This window comes from Anser brachyrhynchus, assembly GCF_964034855.1.
Source record: "Anser brachyrhynchus genome assembly, chromosome: 15".
NCBI classification, from domain to species: Eukaryota; Metazoa; Chordata; class Aves; order Anseriformes; family Anatidae; genus Anser; species Anser brachyrhynchus.
In genome coordinates this window covers 14,606,956-14,622,154 of record NC_137733.1, presented here as the reverse complement: position 1 = coordinate 14,622,154, position 15,199 = coordinate 14,606,956, and the positions used below count along the sequence as shown (strand labels likewise).

At 57.9% G+C, this 15,199-nt stretch overlaps 1 protein-coding gene across 6 annotated transcripts in view; it reads left to right on the top strand.

Moving 5' to 3' along the window:
* MAP2K3 (mitogen-activated protein kinase kinase 3) overlaps positions 1-14,536 on the top strand; it is a 28,869-nt gene extending 14,333 nt beyond the window's left edge. For all 6 annotated transcript variants that reach the window (XM_080557437.1, XM_080557436.1, XM_080557441.1 and 3 more), the window contains exons 2-13: positions 1,930-1,962; positions 2,220-2,289; positions 3,492-3,540; positions 5,791-5,904; positions 6,219-6,338; positions 6,764-6,880; positions 7,114-7,165; positions 7,939-8,066; positions 8,686-8,763; positions 10,628-10,767; positions 11,552-11,597; positions 12,036-14,536. In XM_080557437.1, coding sequence (XP_080413563.1) covers positions 1,930-1,962; positions 2,220-2,289; positions 3,492-3,540; positions 5,791-5,904; positions 6,219-6,338; positions 6,764-6,880; positions 7,114-7,165; positions 7,939-8,066; positions 8,686-8,763; positions 10,628-10,767; positions 11,552-11,597; positions 12,036-12,119 — 1,031 coding nt within the window. In that variant the 3' untranslated portion in view covers positions 12,120-14,536. The remainder of the gene's footprint in view (positions 1-1,929; positions 1,963-2,219; positions 2,290-3,491; positions 3,541-5,790; positions 5,905-6,218; positions 6,339-6,763; positions 6,881-7,113; positions 7,166-7,938; positions 8,067-8,685; positions 8,764-10,627; positions 10,768-11,551; positions 11,598-12,035) is intronic.
* The last annotated feature ends 663 nt before the right edge of the window (positions 14,537-15,199 follow it).

The following is a 15,199-nucleotide window of genomic DNA, read 5'->3' as shown; positions in this document are numbered from 1 at the left end:
GGTTACTATGGCAATTGGGGAGAAGGAGAGCAAACAGATCAAGCAAAATACCAGCCGGGACGACGGCGTGTGTGTGTGTATGCGCGCCGGGGGGGCTGTTTCAGGGCTTCGGGCGAAGGTCCGGCTGGTGGCTGCGCCCTCCGCCAGGCAGAAGGTGGCTGGGGGAGCAGCCACGGGGTTGCAGGGGTTTGGTTCGCCCTGTCCCGGGGTGTTTTGGCCGAGCAGGAGGTGCAGGGTTGGCCTGGTGGGTGTTCAGCAGCATCCCTGGACCGCTGCCTGCATCCCTGAGCCATCTGCTAAATCCAGCACCCTGGGTGGGACGGGAGCGTGTGCCCCCCCCCCCCCGGGCTCTCCCACCCCCTGGCTGCGGGAGGATGCTGCAGCCCCTCAGGTTTTGGCTCTGGGGGTGGCTGCAGGGAGGGAAGGCGGTGCCCGAACCCGGGGACGGCAGCTTTCGCTTGGCTCCGTTTTGGGTTTGCTCCCGGCGTTGCTCAACCAGGTGCTTTGCAGTGTCCTCAGTGGGTGCACGGGGATATTTATAGCTCCCTCTGCCAGCCCGGCCGGGCGCGGGGCTGGGAAGGGAAACCTCGCGGGTTCGTGAACCGGTGATCAAACCCCGTGATTGCCAGGACAGTGTCAGCTCTCCAGGGCTGGTTTCCAGCCCAGCAGGATGGGTTTGGTGCGGAGCAGCCAGGCTGCAGCTGCCCACCCGTGCTGCCTCCCCCAGCAGGGCAGGATGCGGCCGGGGGCATCTCCCCTCCTTCCTGCCCAAGTCCCAGCTCCTCGCCTCTTCCCCTCCCTTTCCCAGCAGCGTTGGAAGCGCTGGACTTTGTCCCAGGAGCCGTTCCTCATGGCAGGGAGCCTGCCCGGGGCCACGAGGAGCCGGGAGGTGCCTGCCCCGTGCTCGGAGCCCACCTCTCAGGGCTGCTCCCCAGGGTTAGAGGCACCTTCAGCTGCAGGCCACCGCAGCCCCTTGTCCCTGCAGGGGATCGGGGCGGCAAAGCAGGGCTCTGGCTGTCTCTGCAGCTCCGTCACATTTCGGTCTCCGTCCGGGGAGGATCACACACGCTGAAGCTGGATCATTCCCAGTTTCCCTTCCTGGCAGAAAGCGCACGACCCGCTGTGGCTGTGTGGTCCCTCAGCCTCCCTGGGACGGCCTCGTGTCCTGGGGTGGGCACCGGGCTCTTAGGGTCATGCTGCAGCCCCAGTTGCACTCTGGACCTTTATACTGGTTGTCTCTTGTCCCCTTGGCTTTGTCTGCTGGCGTGTGACCCCCCTGGGGCTGTCGGATCTCCTTGTGCTGTTTGGAGCTGGGCAGGAGAGCGTCCTGAGGGCTGCTCCTGACGGGCCCGGCCTTCTCCCAGGTCTCAGCCCGTGCAGACCAGGCCTGGATTTGTGTCTGGCAGTGCTGGGACAGGCAGCTCCTGCCCGGTTTTGTGCTGTTTTCCCTTGGTGGCACGTGGGGGTGTCCCCTTTTGGGGTGGGAGTTAGTTACTGCCTGGCTTACTTGTGGCCTGGTGGCCTTCGTCCCGCTGTCGGCGTGGAGCAGAGCTGGCCTGGCCGCTTCCCTGCCTGCTTCTGCAGCCGTGACGGATCTGCCCCGTCCCTTCCCACGTGCAGCAGGCTCTGTGGGGCTGCGAACCCGCTGAGAAACGGCTCCGTGCGTCCCAAACTGGCCTGGCCGGGAGCCTGGGGCCTGGTGGGGAGCGCAGGAGCTGGGGCAGCGGAGAGCTGGTCGGGGCCCCGCGCACGGCTGGTGGCGTGGGGACCTCTTGTGGCTGGTCAGCCCGGGCTGGGGCTGGGTGCCAGCACCCCTCTGTCCTGTCGGCGTGTTCCTCTGACCGTGCGCGGGGCCGTGAGGGGTGTACGCTTTGTGCCCGCTGCTCTGGAGCACCAAAACTGACCCCGTGTCTCTCTGCTCTCTTCCAGATTCCAAGGGATCCTTGGAGCCGCACAAACCAGGTGAGCGCCCAGCAGGAACGGCAGCTTCAACCCATCTCCTAAACGCCAGAAATCAAAAACCCCAAAGCAGAGGAACCCTTAATGGCCAGGGGGGTTAACAGGCACTTTTGGGGTGGCTGGAGGAGCATTGCAAGGCGTGAGACCAGGAAAACGGTTTCTGTTGGTGCACCCCTGGGCTGGGTGGCTGCGGGTGGGAGGATGCTTGAAGGAAGAAAAACAAAAATGCCAGTTGCTCACGTGTGCGTCTTCTCTTCCAGTGAAAAGCAAGAAGAAGCGGGAGCTGAGGATAACATGTGTCCCCATCAAGCAGCCCGTTGCCAACACAACGTAAGTGCGGTTTGACGAAAAGCAGGCAGCTGAAATTCCTGCTCTGTGATGCTCTTCCCAAAACACCTTGGGCTGCGTCCCCGCCGCTGAGCCCTGCTTGTTCCAGGAGCCCTCTCCAGAGACCCTTGAGAGCTCCGGGAGAGCAGTGAAATCCTCAGAGGGGAAATTTCACTCCCTAAAAGCCCAGATAGGGCAGATCCCCCAGCGGGGGAGCTGGGGAAGTCCCCCGTTAGTGCCATGCAGCCTGGCATGCACGCAGCAGCCACCTCCTTCCCCTGTGGCTGCATCTCTCTGAATTTCCCTTGGCGAAGGCGTCAGCCTGGAGCCTGCAGGGTGCTTGCACGCCCAGAGCGCTCCTGTAGAGGCTGGTGCCAGGTGTCCGTGATTCCTTTTCTCTGCACTTTTCGAGGTGCAATGCAAATATTTGCGCAGTGCAAGGCTTTTGCCACGAGCCTGAGCACTTCCTTGAAGCTGGAGCTTGCTGCATCGCTCCGATGGGAGCTAAACAGGAGGCCAAAACAAATTGCTCAATTTCAAATCTGACAAGGTCACAGCTGGGGAAAGCACACAAGCGAAGCACGAGGGACAAAAGGCTAATGTCTGCTCCAAAAGCACCCTGCTACCAGTAGTGGGAAGTGGGCAACGATGGGGAAAAAGCCATAAAGGAAGGCTTTTTGCCAGCTTGGTGTTGTGCAAAGTGTGACGCTGTGAAATGGTGGCTGCTCCGCATGCCAGGCTGCCTGGAACAGGCCGTCAAGTGTACACAAATGACTCACTGGTGAGGAATTACCTGTTGTTCCCTAGGCGTGTGTTTCGGGCTACGTGGCTGTCCTGTTACAACACCTGCCTGTCAAAACATGACAGCTGAGCCGCTCTGCCGCAGAAACATCTCATCTGATCAGTCGGGGTTCCTTGGGCTCGCCTCCCGAGCGGGGATGGTTTCGTAGCCTGCTGGTTCGATGCACGCCTCACCTCACTGACTCCCCGGGGTTCTCACTGGCTGCGTTCAGCAAATGCTTTGTGGGTGGTGTTCGCACGATGAAAGCGTTTGTGAGCGCTTGGAGGGGGCTGATCTGAGCCCGTAACAACAAGGCACGGTGGAAAGCAGTGGTTGAAAGCGCTTGAAGGAACACGAAACCTGGCCCTGCAGGAGGGGGACCACGGAGCTGTGCTTTCCTCTGACTCTGTCTCTTTCCTTGCAGGCCCCCGAGGAACCTGGACTCCAGGACGTTCATCACCATCGGAGATAAAGTACGTGCTGACGCGGTTTCTTTTTGCTTCTTCCAGTTTGAGAGACCTGATAAAAAAAAAAAAACGCTGCTAGAAATAGCCACTGCTGCTCTTTTATTTCGTTCTCTTGTTACGGGCTCTCCTGGGGGTGCAGAAGGCTGTTTGCAAGTGAGCTAAAAATGCGGGGTGGTGCCTCGGGTCAGCCCTGCGCCTTGCTGCTTCCCCCCCAGGCTGGGCAGGTCGCTCCGTGGGCACCATCGGGGCCCCTCGGTGCAAGGCTTTAGGGTTTGGGGAGAGCTAGGATGGAAGGGAAGGGGAGAGAAGAGGCAGCTTGGGCTAGGTCCAGGGCACAGCCCCACGGCCCTTGTTGTTTTCTAGCTGTTGTGTATTAATAGCTCGGGGAGAGAGGCTCCCTGTGGCAGCCTGGGCACAGCGTGTGCACTGGGCGAGCGCTGCAGCGTGGGGACAGCTCTCTGTGCTGGCTGCCGTCCCTGCAGGGCCTTTCTCCAAGGGATTCGGCAGCTGTGCTCTGCCTGCTCTTGTGCTTGCAGGAGGGGTCTGCCCTGGGCACTGGAGTGACACTGCGTGGGGTGGAGGAAGGTTTGGGTCATGGGGTGGAGGATGACCTTGGGTCCATCCGATCTGTGCAGGTGATGTCCTGCCCCTCTGCAGGGCAGGGGGTGAGGGATGCAGCGGGGGGGATGCTGATTCTGTTGTTACATCGCCCCTGCCCCTGGGCAGGGCTGTCCTGGTTCCTGGAGCGTGCTGGGAACTGCCAGCTTCTGGGGAAGCCTGTGGGTAAATGCCAGGAAAAAAAAAAAAAAACACAACAATAACCTGGAACAACTGCACAACACGTGTCCTGAAAAGCACCACGAGATCCTTCCTGGAGGCTGCTGCAGGAGCAGCGAGCCTGTACCCTGCCTCTGCCCAGGCCAGCGGGACGGGGGCGGGTTGCAGGGTCCCCACGTCCCTGCTCTCCTCTCCCCTGCACCCACCGCCCTGCCCGGGACAGGGCCGGCACCTTCCCGTGCCAGGCAGCGCATATCTCACCGCTGAGCTCAACCCCAGCCCTCTCCTGCTCCCTGCCTCGGCCGCCTGCCAGCCACATCTGGCTCGCGTAAACGGGGCCGGCGGCGCTGCTTGCTGCTGGCCGCCCCGTGGCCAGCGTGGCTGGGGAGCTGGCTAGCCACCAGCCCGGCAGCCCCGGCTCCCATTTTGGCCCCCCAGCACTGGGTTCTGCTTCCCTCCTGCCCTGGGCGTTGCTCGCGGGCGGTGTTTCCGACGCGGCGCACGCTTTTCCCACCCTTTGTGGCTGCTGGGTCAGTTGGGCATCCTGGTATTATTTTTCTTCCCCGGGACCGGAGGAGGACTCGCAGGCTGGCCGAAGTTCTGCCTGGTTGAAAGGAGGTCTGTAACTTATTAGGAGCGATGAATGCAGCCTCCAAAAATAGCCCGTGGCTCACTCGAGCAGTTTATGCCCTGCCCAGCAGCGCAGGCAATTACAGGGTAACGCGTGTTTAGGGAAACTTGTCTGGGGGTTGCGCACAGACTCGCTCGCTCCCTGCTGCACTCGGCTGCCTGAACACTGGGGGTTTGTCTTTTTTTCAGCCTGAAATGAAATCTGTAATTGCGCTCGCCTGAGCTCTTCCCTTGGTGCTAGCTCACGTTGTGCCTTGCTGGCCGCTTTCTGGTGGCGGGACGAGGTGCTGAAAGCAGGCACGATCCGAGCTGCCCGATGCTGGGAATCGGGTTGCGGCGTGTGCCACCCCGTCTAAGAGCAGCTTTGCACAAGCTGGGTGCTGTCGGACACGCGGGTGTGCTTGCGGTCACACGGGGGCGGGCGGGGATGCCCTGCTGGGCACGGGGATCTGGTGCCCATCCCGATCGCTGCCCATGCTGGCAGGGGAGCTGCTGAAACCCTGCGGGTTGTTCACTGCAGAAATATCCTTGGGGCGGTCGTCCTGAGCGGGCAGACAGGCACCAACTGCTGGGGCCCCTTCCAGGGGCAGCGTGCCCTGGCTGTAAGGATGAAACTCCTCAGCTCTAGCTTCGGAGGGAGAATTTAGTGAGCTCTGGTGAGTTTGGGGCGCAACAAATAGGGAGGGAAAAATGCATCCATCTCCTCTGAGCCTGGTGCCTAGAGCTGCTGGAATCCTGTAGGCACCATCATTTGGGAACGCTCTTCATGAGAGAGATGCAAGCTTTGGATTTTGCCTTTGGCGATAAGCATGCCTATGTCTGATTGTTTTTTTACCTCTCTCCCTAAAGAACTTCGAGGTGGAAGCTGATGACCTGGTGACGATTTCGGAGCTGGGCCGTGGGGCTTACGGAGTGGTGGAGAAAGTCCGGCACGCGCAGAGCGGCACCATCATGGCCGTGAAGGTGAGCTCAGCTGCCTGCCAGAGGGCTGGGGGTTGGGACGTGCGGCTCCTGGTCGTGACAAAATGGGGACAGAGAGGTGCGGGAGGCTTGAGGAACGCTGGGTTCGGCAGCCTCCGGTGTCCCTGTGCAGCCTGGTGTGGCTCTTTCAAAGCAGGCTTTGAAATCCAGGCGTGGAGCCCTGGGCTTAGGTGGTGTCATCCCTTAAGGAGCTGTCTGGAAGAGGGAATCTGGGCATCGCCTGAGGGTGCTACTGGCTGCAGAACTCCACCTACATCAAGACCTTCTTTTTCTTTTTTTTTGTATATTTGTCTCAGAGGATTCGAGCGACTGTGAACACTCAGGAGCAGAAGAGGCTGTTGATGGACTTGGATATCTCCATGAGGACGGTCGACTGCTTCTACACCGTCACCTTCTACGGAGCCCTCTTCCGAGAGGTACTGGGCTGGTGGGGAGCTGCTGGGCTGTGCAACACCTTGGGGTGTGTGGGTTCTCCAAAGGCACAAAGCTATCTCAAGCCACCTTGGCTTTCTTCAGCCGAGCTGGGCTGCTTGAGATGGGGCAAAGTCGAACTCCTGCCTCCTCCAGGCAGCGTGCAGCAGGTCCCTTTTGTCCCCACGTTGTCCTTGGCTGGGCTGGATTTCAGGGAGACCCTCCTAGGGAGGCTGTTGCAGGCAGTTTTGGTGGTACCTGAACATCCGTGCCCATCGCTGCCTGGTGTGGAGGCAGCGTGCTGGTGCCTGGGGAGCTCGGTTTGCCCTGGGTGGAAGGGGCAGGGTCTGTTTGTCTGTCCCCACCACTCCCTCCAGCTCCTGGGGTTTTCCAGGGAATTCCCACTCAGCTGCTTTCTCTCTATCTGCAGGGCGACGTGTGGATCTGCATGGAGCTCATGGACACCTCCCTAGATAAATTCTACAAGAAAGTACTAGAGAAGAAGAAAACCATCCCTGAAGACATTTTGGGGAAAATGGCCGTGTCTGTGAGTGCCTCTTGGGTTCATAAGTGGTTTTGTGCTCCCCCTAGGCCTTGCAGTGATGCATGCCACCCCTCACGTGAAACTCAGTGCTGTATTTTGCCCTCATGGGGGGTTGAGTGCAGCCTGTCGGAGGTCTCTGCTCAGGCACACAGCGTTTAGAAATGGGTGGTGTGTTTGCAGTGAAATGCTGGTGCTGCGTGTGTCTAACAGTACTCTTCTGCTCTGTTTGTCACCAGATTGTACGGGCTCTGGAGCATCTGCACAGTAAACTCTCTGTAATCCATAGAGGTAGGTGCTGGATGGGATTCGTGTGTTGTGGTTGGAGTGCTAACTTTGAGATAAGTTGTATGGAGTGTGCCTCTGGGGCCCCTGCAGTGGTGTCTGGTGGCACTTGGGGTCATGGTGGGCAGACCCGGGTGCCCAAGACCTGTTCCTGAGATGTATCTTTAATGTGTCTCCTTGCGTGATGTTGTTCTCTTCATCCTTTCTGGATAAAGGGTTGAATATCATGACTGAGTTCCTCACTGCCTGTACTTCTGTGGACATCTCTGGCCCTCTCTGAGCACAGAGATGCATCGCAGGCAGCTCCTGGGGACAAAATCCCATACCCCTCCTGGCTGAGTCGTTCTGGCAAGGTGAGAGCTGAAGGAGACCTTGCAAATCATAGATGGGAATCGTAACACCCAGGTCCTGCTCTTCATCTTAATGTAGTTCCTTGTGGACAGCTCATGACGAGCATGGGACAAGCTGTCCCGAGAACTTGATAGGGGTTGAACTTTCAAGGCTGTGTTGGGCACACATATGCCCCCTAAGGAGCTGGGTATTAGCTCCTCAGCATTTTTATTTCAACTGCGTAAGGATCTTTTGATCTCCAGGCCTGCTCTGCCTGGAGGGCAGGGTTATAGTCCTGCCTGTGAATATTTACTTCGATAAAAGCACAGTGGGGTTTTGTCTCCGTTCCCTGGTCCCCTCTCAGGTCAGTGGGGAGCTCCCGGTGTTGTCCCAGGCTCTGCGATACCTCTGCAAAGGCCCCATCTGCTCTCTTGTGTTCTCTCTCTTAGACGTGAAACCTTCCAACGTGCTCATCAACAAGGAGGGACACGTGAAAATGTGCGACTTCGGGATCAGCGGCTACTTGGTGGACTCGGTCGCAAAGACCATGGATGCCGGCTGCAAACCGTACATGGCTGTAAGTGTGCTCGTGGGGAGCCGTCCAGCCTCGGCTCAAAGGCTTTCTCAAAAATCAGTCTGGATTCACCTCTGTCCTGAGACACAAAACCATTACAGAGTGCTCTGGGCTTCCTGATCCAGCAGGATCCTTCGAGGAGGGGATTATCCTCCCTGTAAGCCCTCCTGTTTGTGTTAATCCTGCAGCAGGCTCTTCCTTTGCCACCTTCCCTTCCCAGAAGGGTAAAAGCCTGGCTGGTGGTGGTTGTGGTGGTTGGACAGGCTGCTCTTCTTGGTTAGAAAATGCTGAGGCTTTTCTTGGCAGGATCATTTCATTCCATGCTCTCAAGTCAGTATGAATTTCCCTCTGCCATCCGTGGTGTGTGTGGGTAGCTTGTGCTCCTGGGGCAGGGACGGTACGAGTCACGCTCAGGAGCTGGAGGGGAGTGTTTGTGGCGTTCAGGTGGAACAAGACGTGGCTTTCATCGGTGCTCGTAGATTTAACCTCAAACCCTGCCTTCGCGGGGACATGACCCAGGGGAATCCACCCAGCCTGGGTTTTGGAGCCAGAGCTTTGCTGCGTGTGGTTTGCACTGGGAAGATGAGACAGAGTTGTAATATCTTCCATTTTGCTCTTACAGCCAGAAAGAATAAATCCTGAGCTGAACCAGAAGGGCTACAACGTGAAGTCGGATGTCTGGAGTCTGGGGATCACAATGGTAAGGCAGCGGGCTGAGGCCAGGGGGTGGGATGGGGTCTGCGCTGGGGGGCTCCGACCCTGCTGCAGGCACTGGGATCTGATGCTTTCACCCCTGGGTGGATGCCCGCTAAATGGGGCTGAATTCTGAGCGTGACAGCTCAGGGCATGAGCAGATAACCCAGGGCACGGAGGGGTGGTGCTGCCCTGTGCATGCAGGGCCGCTGGGCTTTGGTGGGCATCCCCGAGCCTGGCTTTTAAAGCCACCTGCAAGGCTTTGCTTTGCAGTTCCCCACATGCTGGCTGGCGAGGTGGTCAGCAGAGCTGGTTACAAGGAGCAGGGTTCTCTGTGGCTGGGTCGCAGCCTTCCCACGAGCACACCGCTCCCGTATTAGCAGTGCCTGCTAGGAGGATCATGATGAGTTCGCCTGTCTGCCTGGCAAGGGGTGATGTGCATGGCTTGCAGCGGTCCTGCCTCCGGGGTAGCTTGCAGCAGCCAACAGAAAGGGGAAATGCTTTGAGTTCCAAAATCGCAGCTGCACAGGATGGTGGATCTACCTCCTGCAAGAAATGGATCTCGCAGAAAACAGCTGAAGTCTTCTGGCACTGGAAGAAGGAAATCCCAGCGGTTGGCTTTAAGGGGATGCTGCCCGAGAACTCTTCTCTTGCTTTCCAGGAGACCGTCTCTCTGGGGCTAGATTACTTTCACGAGTTTGTCTTGCACCCTCTTAGTCACAGTTTTGTTTTGGGCACTGCATCCAAGCATTTGGGTGTGCTGCACAGATCTTTTGACAAATACTCTTTCCCTGGCTGGTCTTGTCCGGGGTGCCAAACCCAAGCCCCCTCTTCTCGGTACCCCCGTGCCATGTGGAGCTGGGCTGGCTGGCCAGCTGTGAAGCAGGCTGGAAATGTAATCAGCTCCGGCTTTCCTCCGAGATGCAGGAAGCTGTGGGATGGGAGATTGTGTCAGTGACGACATCTTTAAACCTTTCCAGTGCTGGATGGGAGAGGGGACCTTGCTGAAAGCCTGCCAGCCTGCAGCTGAAAGGAGCCCTGACCTGATTCCCTTTAATGTCTTCCTCCTGGGCTGGCTTCCTGTTTTTTTTATTTCTGGAGGGGTGTGATTGATTTCAGACCGGCTGAATTTAGGGCCATGGAGGTGCAGGGCTAATCCAGGCCCTTCCGGGCTGCTGGCTTCATTCAGCTCTCCAGCAGCGGGAGCTGAGTTCCCCATATGGGGGCCCCTGGCTCTGCTCCACATCCCTGCACATTTCTCATCCCTCCCATCCCGTCCCACCCAGCCAGGCAGACCTGAAGGCTTTGCTGTCCAACTCCAGACAGGAGCTGGCCCTTGGCATGAGATGCCCAGGAGCTGTGAAGGGCTTTTTCCTGCTGGAGTGGGTGATGGAGCAGGGCTGACGTGTACCAGCGACCCAGTAACTGAAGTGGTTTGGCAACAGTCTTCCTAAATTATGTTCTAGCACTTTTTTGGGGGATTCATGGATTTTTTTTTTTGTGCTCATGCAGCACTAGCCCGAGGCCCAGAGGCCAGTTCATGGTGAGCAGAGCACTTCAGAAGCCAGTGCAGAAACGGTATGCGCGCTGCTGCTATCTTTTAAAATAATCCCATTTTACATATCTTTGTCTGCTTCCTGTAAATGCATTAATTTGCTGAGCAGGCCTCAAAAGGAAGTATTTTTGGCCTCTGGGTTTTTGTATTTAAAAAGGAAAAAAAAAAAAAAAGGTAGCGTGACCCAAATTGAGAACTGTTTGTAAGGAAAGAGGTTTTTCATTCTGAATCTGAGCTTGCTGCAGCCTCGGAGGCAGCAGGCTGTGTGGGGTAAAGGTGGCCCCAATGTCTCACGTCGGCCTGTCCCCGTCCCCAGATCGAGCTGGCCATTCTCCGCTTCCCGTACGAGTCCTGGGGCACCCCCTTCCAGCAGCTCAAGCAGGTGGTGGAGGAGCCGTCGCCCCAGCTGCCTGCCGACCGCTTCTCCAAGGACTTTGTGGACTTCACGGCGCAGTGGTGAGTCTCCAGAAGGGTTTGTGGCTTCCCCCGGCCTGCCCGAAAGGGTCTGCAGGGGTTGGAGCAAGGCGTGGGGCTGGGTTTGTCTGGCTTTGGAGCCCGCTTCTCCCTTCCTCCCTGTACCAAGCTGGCATTCGGCCACGGCAGGAAGCGCAGCCCGAGCGGGTTTTGCTCTCGGCCTGACTCACCCCAGGCTGCTGGAAGGTGCAGAGTTTCTCTTCCCCTTTTACTGTTGGCGCTGCTGAAATTTTGGTGGTTTCTGGCGAAGCGGCAATGAAACGAGAACAAACCCCTGGCACCATCTGGGTGCCTCGGGGTGAGAGCTGATCCGTGGTTTTGCGGGCACCACGGCTGGAGAGCTGCTCCCCTCGGGGTGTCCCCTGCTCCTGGCGTGCTCTGAGCCCCTTGGGGAGGTGCCAGGGCTCCAGCGGGTCTTGAGGCGCTCTGCCCAGCCTGCCGGCTGGTGGGAATCCTCTCCCCTCCTTCCCTGGTTTGGGGGCAAGAGCAAGGCTGCGTGCTGCTTGGCTTGTCCCCTCCGTGGCAAAACCCTCACTCTTTTTTTTTTTTTTTTTGCGGTTCCCTCCCTGGCTGCTCTGCAGGGCCGCGTGGTTCAGGGAGGGAGAGGAGCCGGAGCAGCCCACGAGAGGGGAGTCGTGGTGCCTGGGAAGTGGAGGTCCCATCCCACAGACCCCATACAGAAGCGGGGGTGTGAGGGGAAGGAAAAGGGGAAAAAAAAGAGAGAAAAAAGATCCTACAGCCTTTCTCTTGTGTTTTTTTCTTCCAGCTTAAGGAAGAACCCCGCTGAGCGAATGAACTATTTAGAACTAATGGTAAGTGCGGAGCTGTTTCTGCTGGCCTCTGTCTCACTTCTGAAACATTTTGGGATAAAGGGCCCTAGCAAAACGGGGCAGCAAGACATGGGGGTGATTTTCAGGTGCATAGTGGGGTGGGTGTAGCTAAGATGGAAGGGCGTGCTGAATTCAGGGGTGGTAAGGTCAGGTTTCTAGGTGTTTTCTCCCTCTCTCCTATCTGCTCCTGGTGGCTTTAGGCAAACAACGTCAAACGGTGGTAGCACAGCTGCCTGGGTGGGGTTAAACCCAGAAATGCCAAACCTGGAAGCATTAAGCTTTGAGCTGAAGGATGGTGTCCACAGGAGCCTGGAGAGGGCACTGGTGTCCCCCTGGCCGGCTGTGTGACATTCCCCGGGGCTGCTTTTGAGCTGGTCTATCCTGCGATGTGACTGATGTCGTCTTGGTCCTTGTCGGCAGGAACACCCCTTCTTTACCTTGCACGACACCAAAGAGACTGACATGGCCTCCTTCGTGACAGAGATCCTCGGGGAAGACTCCTAACTCAAAGCTCACGGCTTCCTGCAGTCCCCTCCACCCGGCATCCCTGCAGCACAGCCGACGAGGACTCGAGTCAGTGGTGGTTTGCACAGATCACATTTCCCCAACCCACGGGCGTCTCCGGACCTGGCCGCCCTTGCAGTCTCTTTTCTCTTTGCCCCGTAACTGAAATCCCCCAGGGGGGAGCCTTCTGAAGCCGACACCTTCCCGACTAAGCCACCACAACCGAAGGCTCGGGAGCTTCCCGCGGGTGCCAGGCGCGTCCCCCACCAGGAGGGGATGGTGCCCACGGTACCCGAGCGGGGCCGGGCATCGGCTGTCATCAATCCTGGCACAACAGGCACAGAGTCTTTACCTTTCTTCCCCTTTGCTGACTGGGGAGGGCAGAGAGAAAACATTCTGCTGTGCTTTCCCACTCCTCGTCTGCGCTGCCCGAAGCCCCTTCCCCAAACCGTGTCCCTTCTGTGCCTGGCTCTCTGCCCCCAGGCTCCTGGGCAACTTTTTAGGAGGCTCCAGAGCTCCCTGGGTACACCGCTGTTCCCCCAAGAAGCCGTTTCAATGCCTGGTTCGACCCTTCAGTGCAGCACCAGACCTGGCATCCCCTTCCCACCCCCTCACCGACTCCATACGGCGGTCCCTCGAAGGTGGAGGGGGAAACATTTTTTGGATGAGCCCACCTCAACGCAAGTGGCAACCCGCGCTTCCCGCAGCACCTCGCCCAGCACACGGTGCTCTGTGTCCCGAGGGGCCGGGGTGGACGAGTGGGTCCTTGGTGGCTGCCTCCAGCCTCCCCTCCAGCCTCAGGTTTGGAGGACGCGGGGAGAGCAGGCATCCACCGCCTCCCGCAGCCGCTGCCTCTGCCTTCCCCGGCTCCTCGGCCGGAGAGGACGCTGCTCCATCTCCCTTCCCAGCCCGGGCTCGTGTAAGACCTCGCACTGTGACACCCCTCGTTTCGGAGGCCCTGCTGGCACCCTTGCGTCCCGAGCTGCCTTCGAGCCCCGCGGCTGCCCGCTGAGATGTCAGCCAAAACCGAAAACCCAACGACTTGCACGGGGGCTGCTGACAGTTGTACATTTTCCGTCTATATATAATGGACTTCGTAACGCGTTTCCTCGTTTTAATCTAACTTGCTATAAATTAAAAAGCCCTTCTGTGGGGGAGGAGGGAGGAGCGGTTTCTTCTCCGCTAGCAAATCCACTGTGAAAACCTGATGTGTTTCCCTGCTCCCCCAGCCTCAGCGCTCTGCGAGGAGTTACGGGAGCAAAAGGGATTTCTGTCTTCTGCTGTACGTGGTCACAGGACAAACGCACCGGCTGTGGATTTATTTTTTTTGATAAAGTTTTCAGAGGGATTTTTTCCTTTTCTAATATATATTTGTGTGGGTGTATGTGCGCGTGCTCTATATATTATATATTTTTTAAAATCAACGATGAATGTGTGAATGTGTGGCTAGCAGTTTTGGTGAAATGGCTAGCAATTTTCTGGCTAAATTTGGGGTGGTGGGGAAGACTCCTAAAAGAGACCCTGGCTAAGATTTCTTTTCTTTTTTTTTTTTTTTTAAAGAAATGCGTCTATTTTTTAAGCGAATCTTTTAAAAACATTTTTTCCTGAAATCCCTGCCCTGGAGGTCTGGATTTTAGGGTGCATTTCCCTCCCGTTCGGGGTCCTCCACCTGCTGAAAGGCTTTTCCCCAGGGTCTGATCCCTCTCCCTGGGCGGACAAGCCCTGAAAAAAAGCATCAGAGGTGTTGAGATGGACGAACCCTGTTCAGCTTTGGGCTGACCCCGGCCCCCACCCCACCTCTTTGTGTAATATATGCTGATTGATGTTCTCCACGCCCCCCCCCCCCTCGGCCCCACTCTGCAAACCACCCGGCACTCGCTGAGCGCACCGATACCGGCTTGGTAGGACAGCTTTGCAGCTTCTGTACAAATTTGTACAATTGTAATTTTTTTTTCATAGTCGTTTACTTTGGATTGTTTTTGTTTGCACGTTGAGCTTTTGTTTTTCCCCTTTCTCCTTGTTTTGAACCCTTTCCCCTTTCCTTACCTCACCCTTGTTTTGGTGCTTGGGGGAATGGCGATTTTTTTTTTTTTTGCATGTTTTTATTTTTGGCTGCCTTTCTCCTCTTGGACGCGATCCTGACTCCCGTGTTTCGGGGAAGGGGAACCTCTGCCCTTACAGATACTGGGCGATGCCTGCGGGGTGGGCTTGGGACCCTGCCCATGAAGCCAGGCGCTGCGGAAGAGGCGAACGCAGCAGCTCCGCGTCCCTCGGCTGGGGCTGGGTGCCACCAGCTTGGCTTTAAGGTGGGAGAGTTTTTTTTTGACCGCAGCGAAAGCCCCTCCGGCCCTGTATGTCTGAGAACGGTCTGTACCCACCCGACCCCATCCTTTTCAATAAAATCACCCCCCAAACCAGCTCCTTGTCCTTCCTTTCATCGCTGGGGCGTCCTCATCTCTCCAGCCGCCGGGGGTGGGTGGGCGCAGCCCAGGACACCGGAGGGGGGGTGACGGCACCGGGGTGCTTTCCCCTGGCCCTTTTTAGGGCTGGAGCAGGCACCGGGACCGGGGGCACCGTCCCCGGGCCGCCGCGAGGGGGAGGCAGCGGCCAGCGGCCGCCCGTGGGCTCCCGTGGGGCTGCGCCTCGCGTGGCCGCGGCGCAATGGGACGGGGAAAAGGGGGGGACCGGGGGGAACATGGGGGCTTCATCCCGAAATATTTGCCCTACGAGCTCTCCCCCACCGTGGCACGGAGCCGGGCAGGATGAGGCCGGGGGCAGCGGGGAGGTGGGGACGTGCTGGGAGGGGGGTGCGTGGGGTGCAGTGACCCCAAATAATGGCACGGGGAGGGGGCTCAGGGGGCTTCGCCTTCTGTGGGGCCAAGCTCGAGGGCTCTTGTTTCAATTAATAACTTAATAACTACAGCGAGAGCCATTAAAAATGTATCAGTGCCTCCGAGGAGAGAACTTGAGCAGAAACGGAAAATCCATCACTTTGAGCTCTCTTATTAGGAGAAGGTTTTTTGTCCCCGCCCCCGGCCCCTCATTTGTCTCAAACACCAGCAAAAAGGTGATTTCTGCCC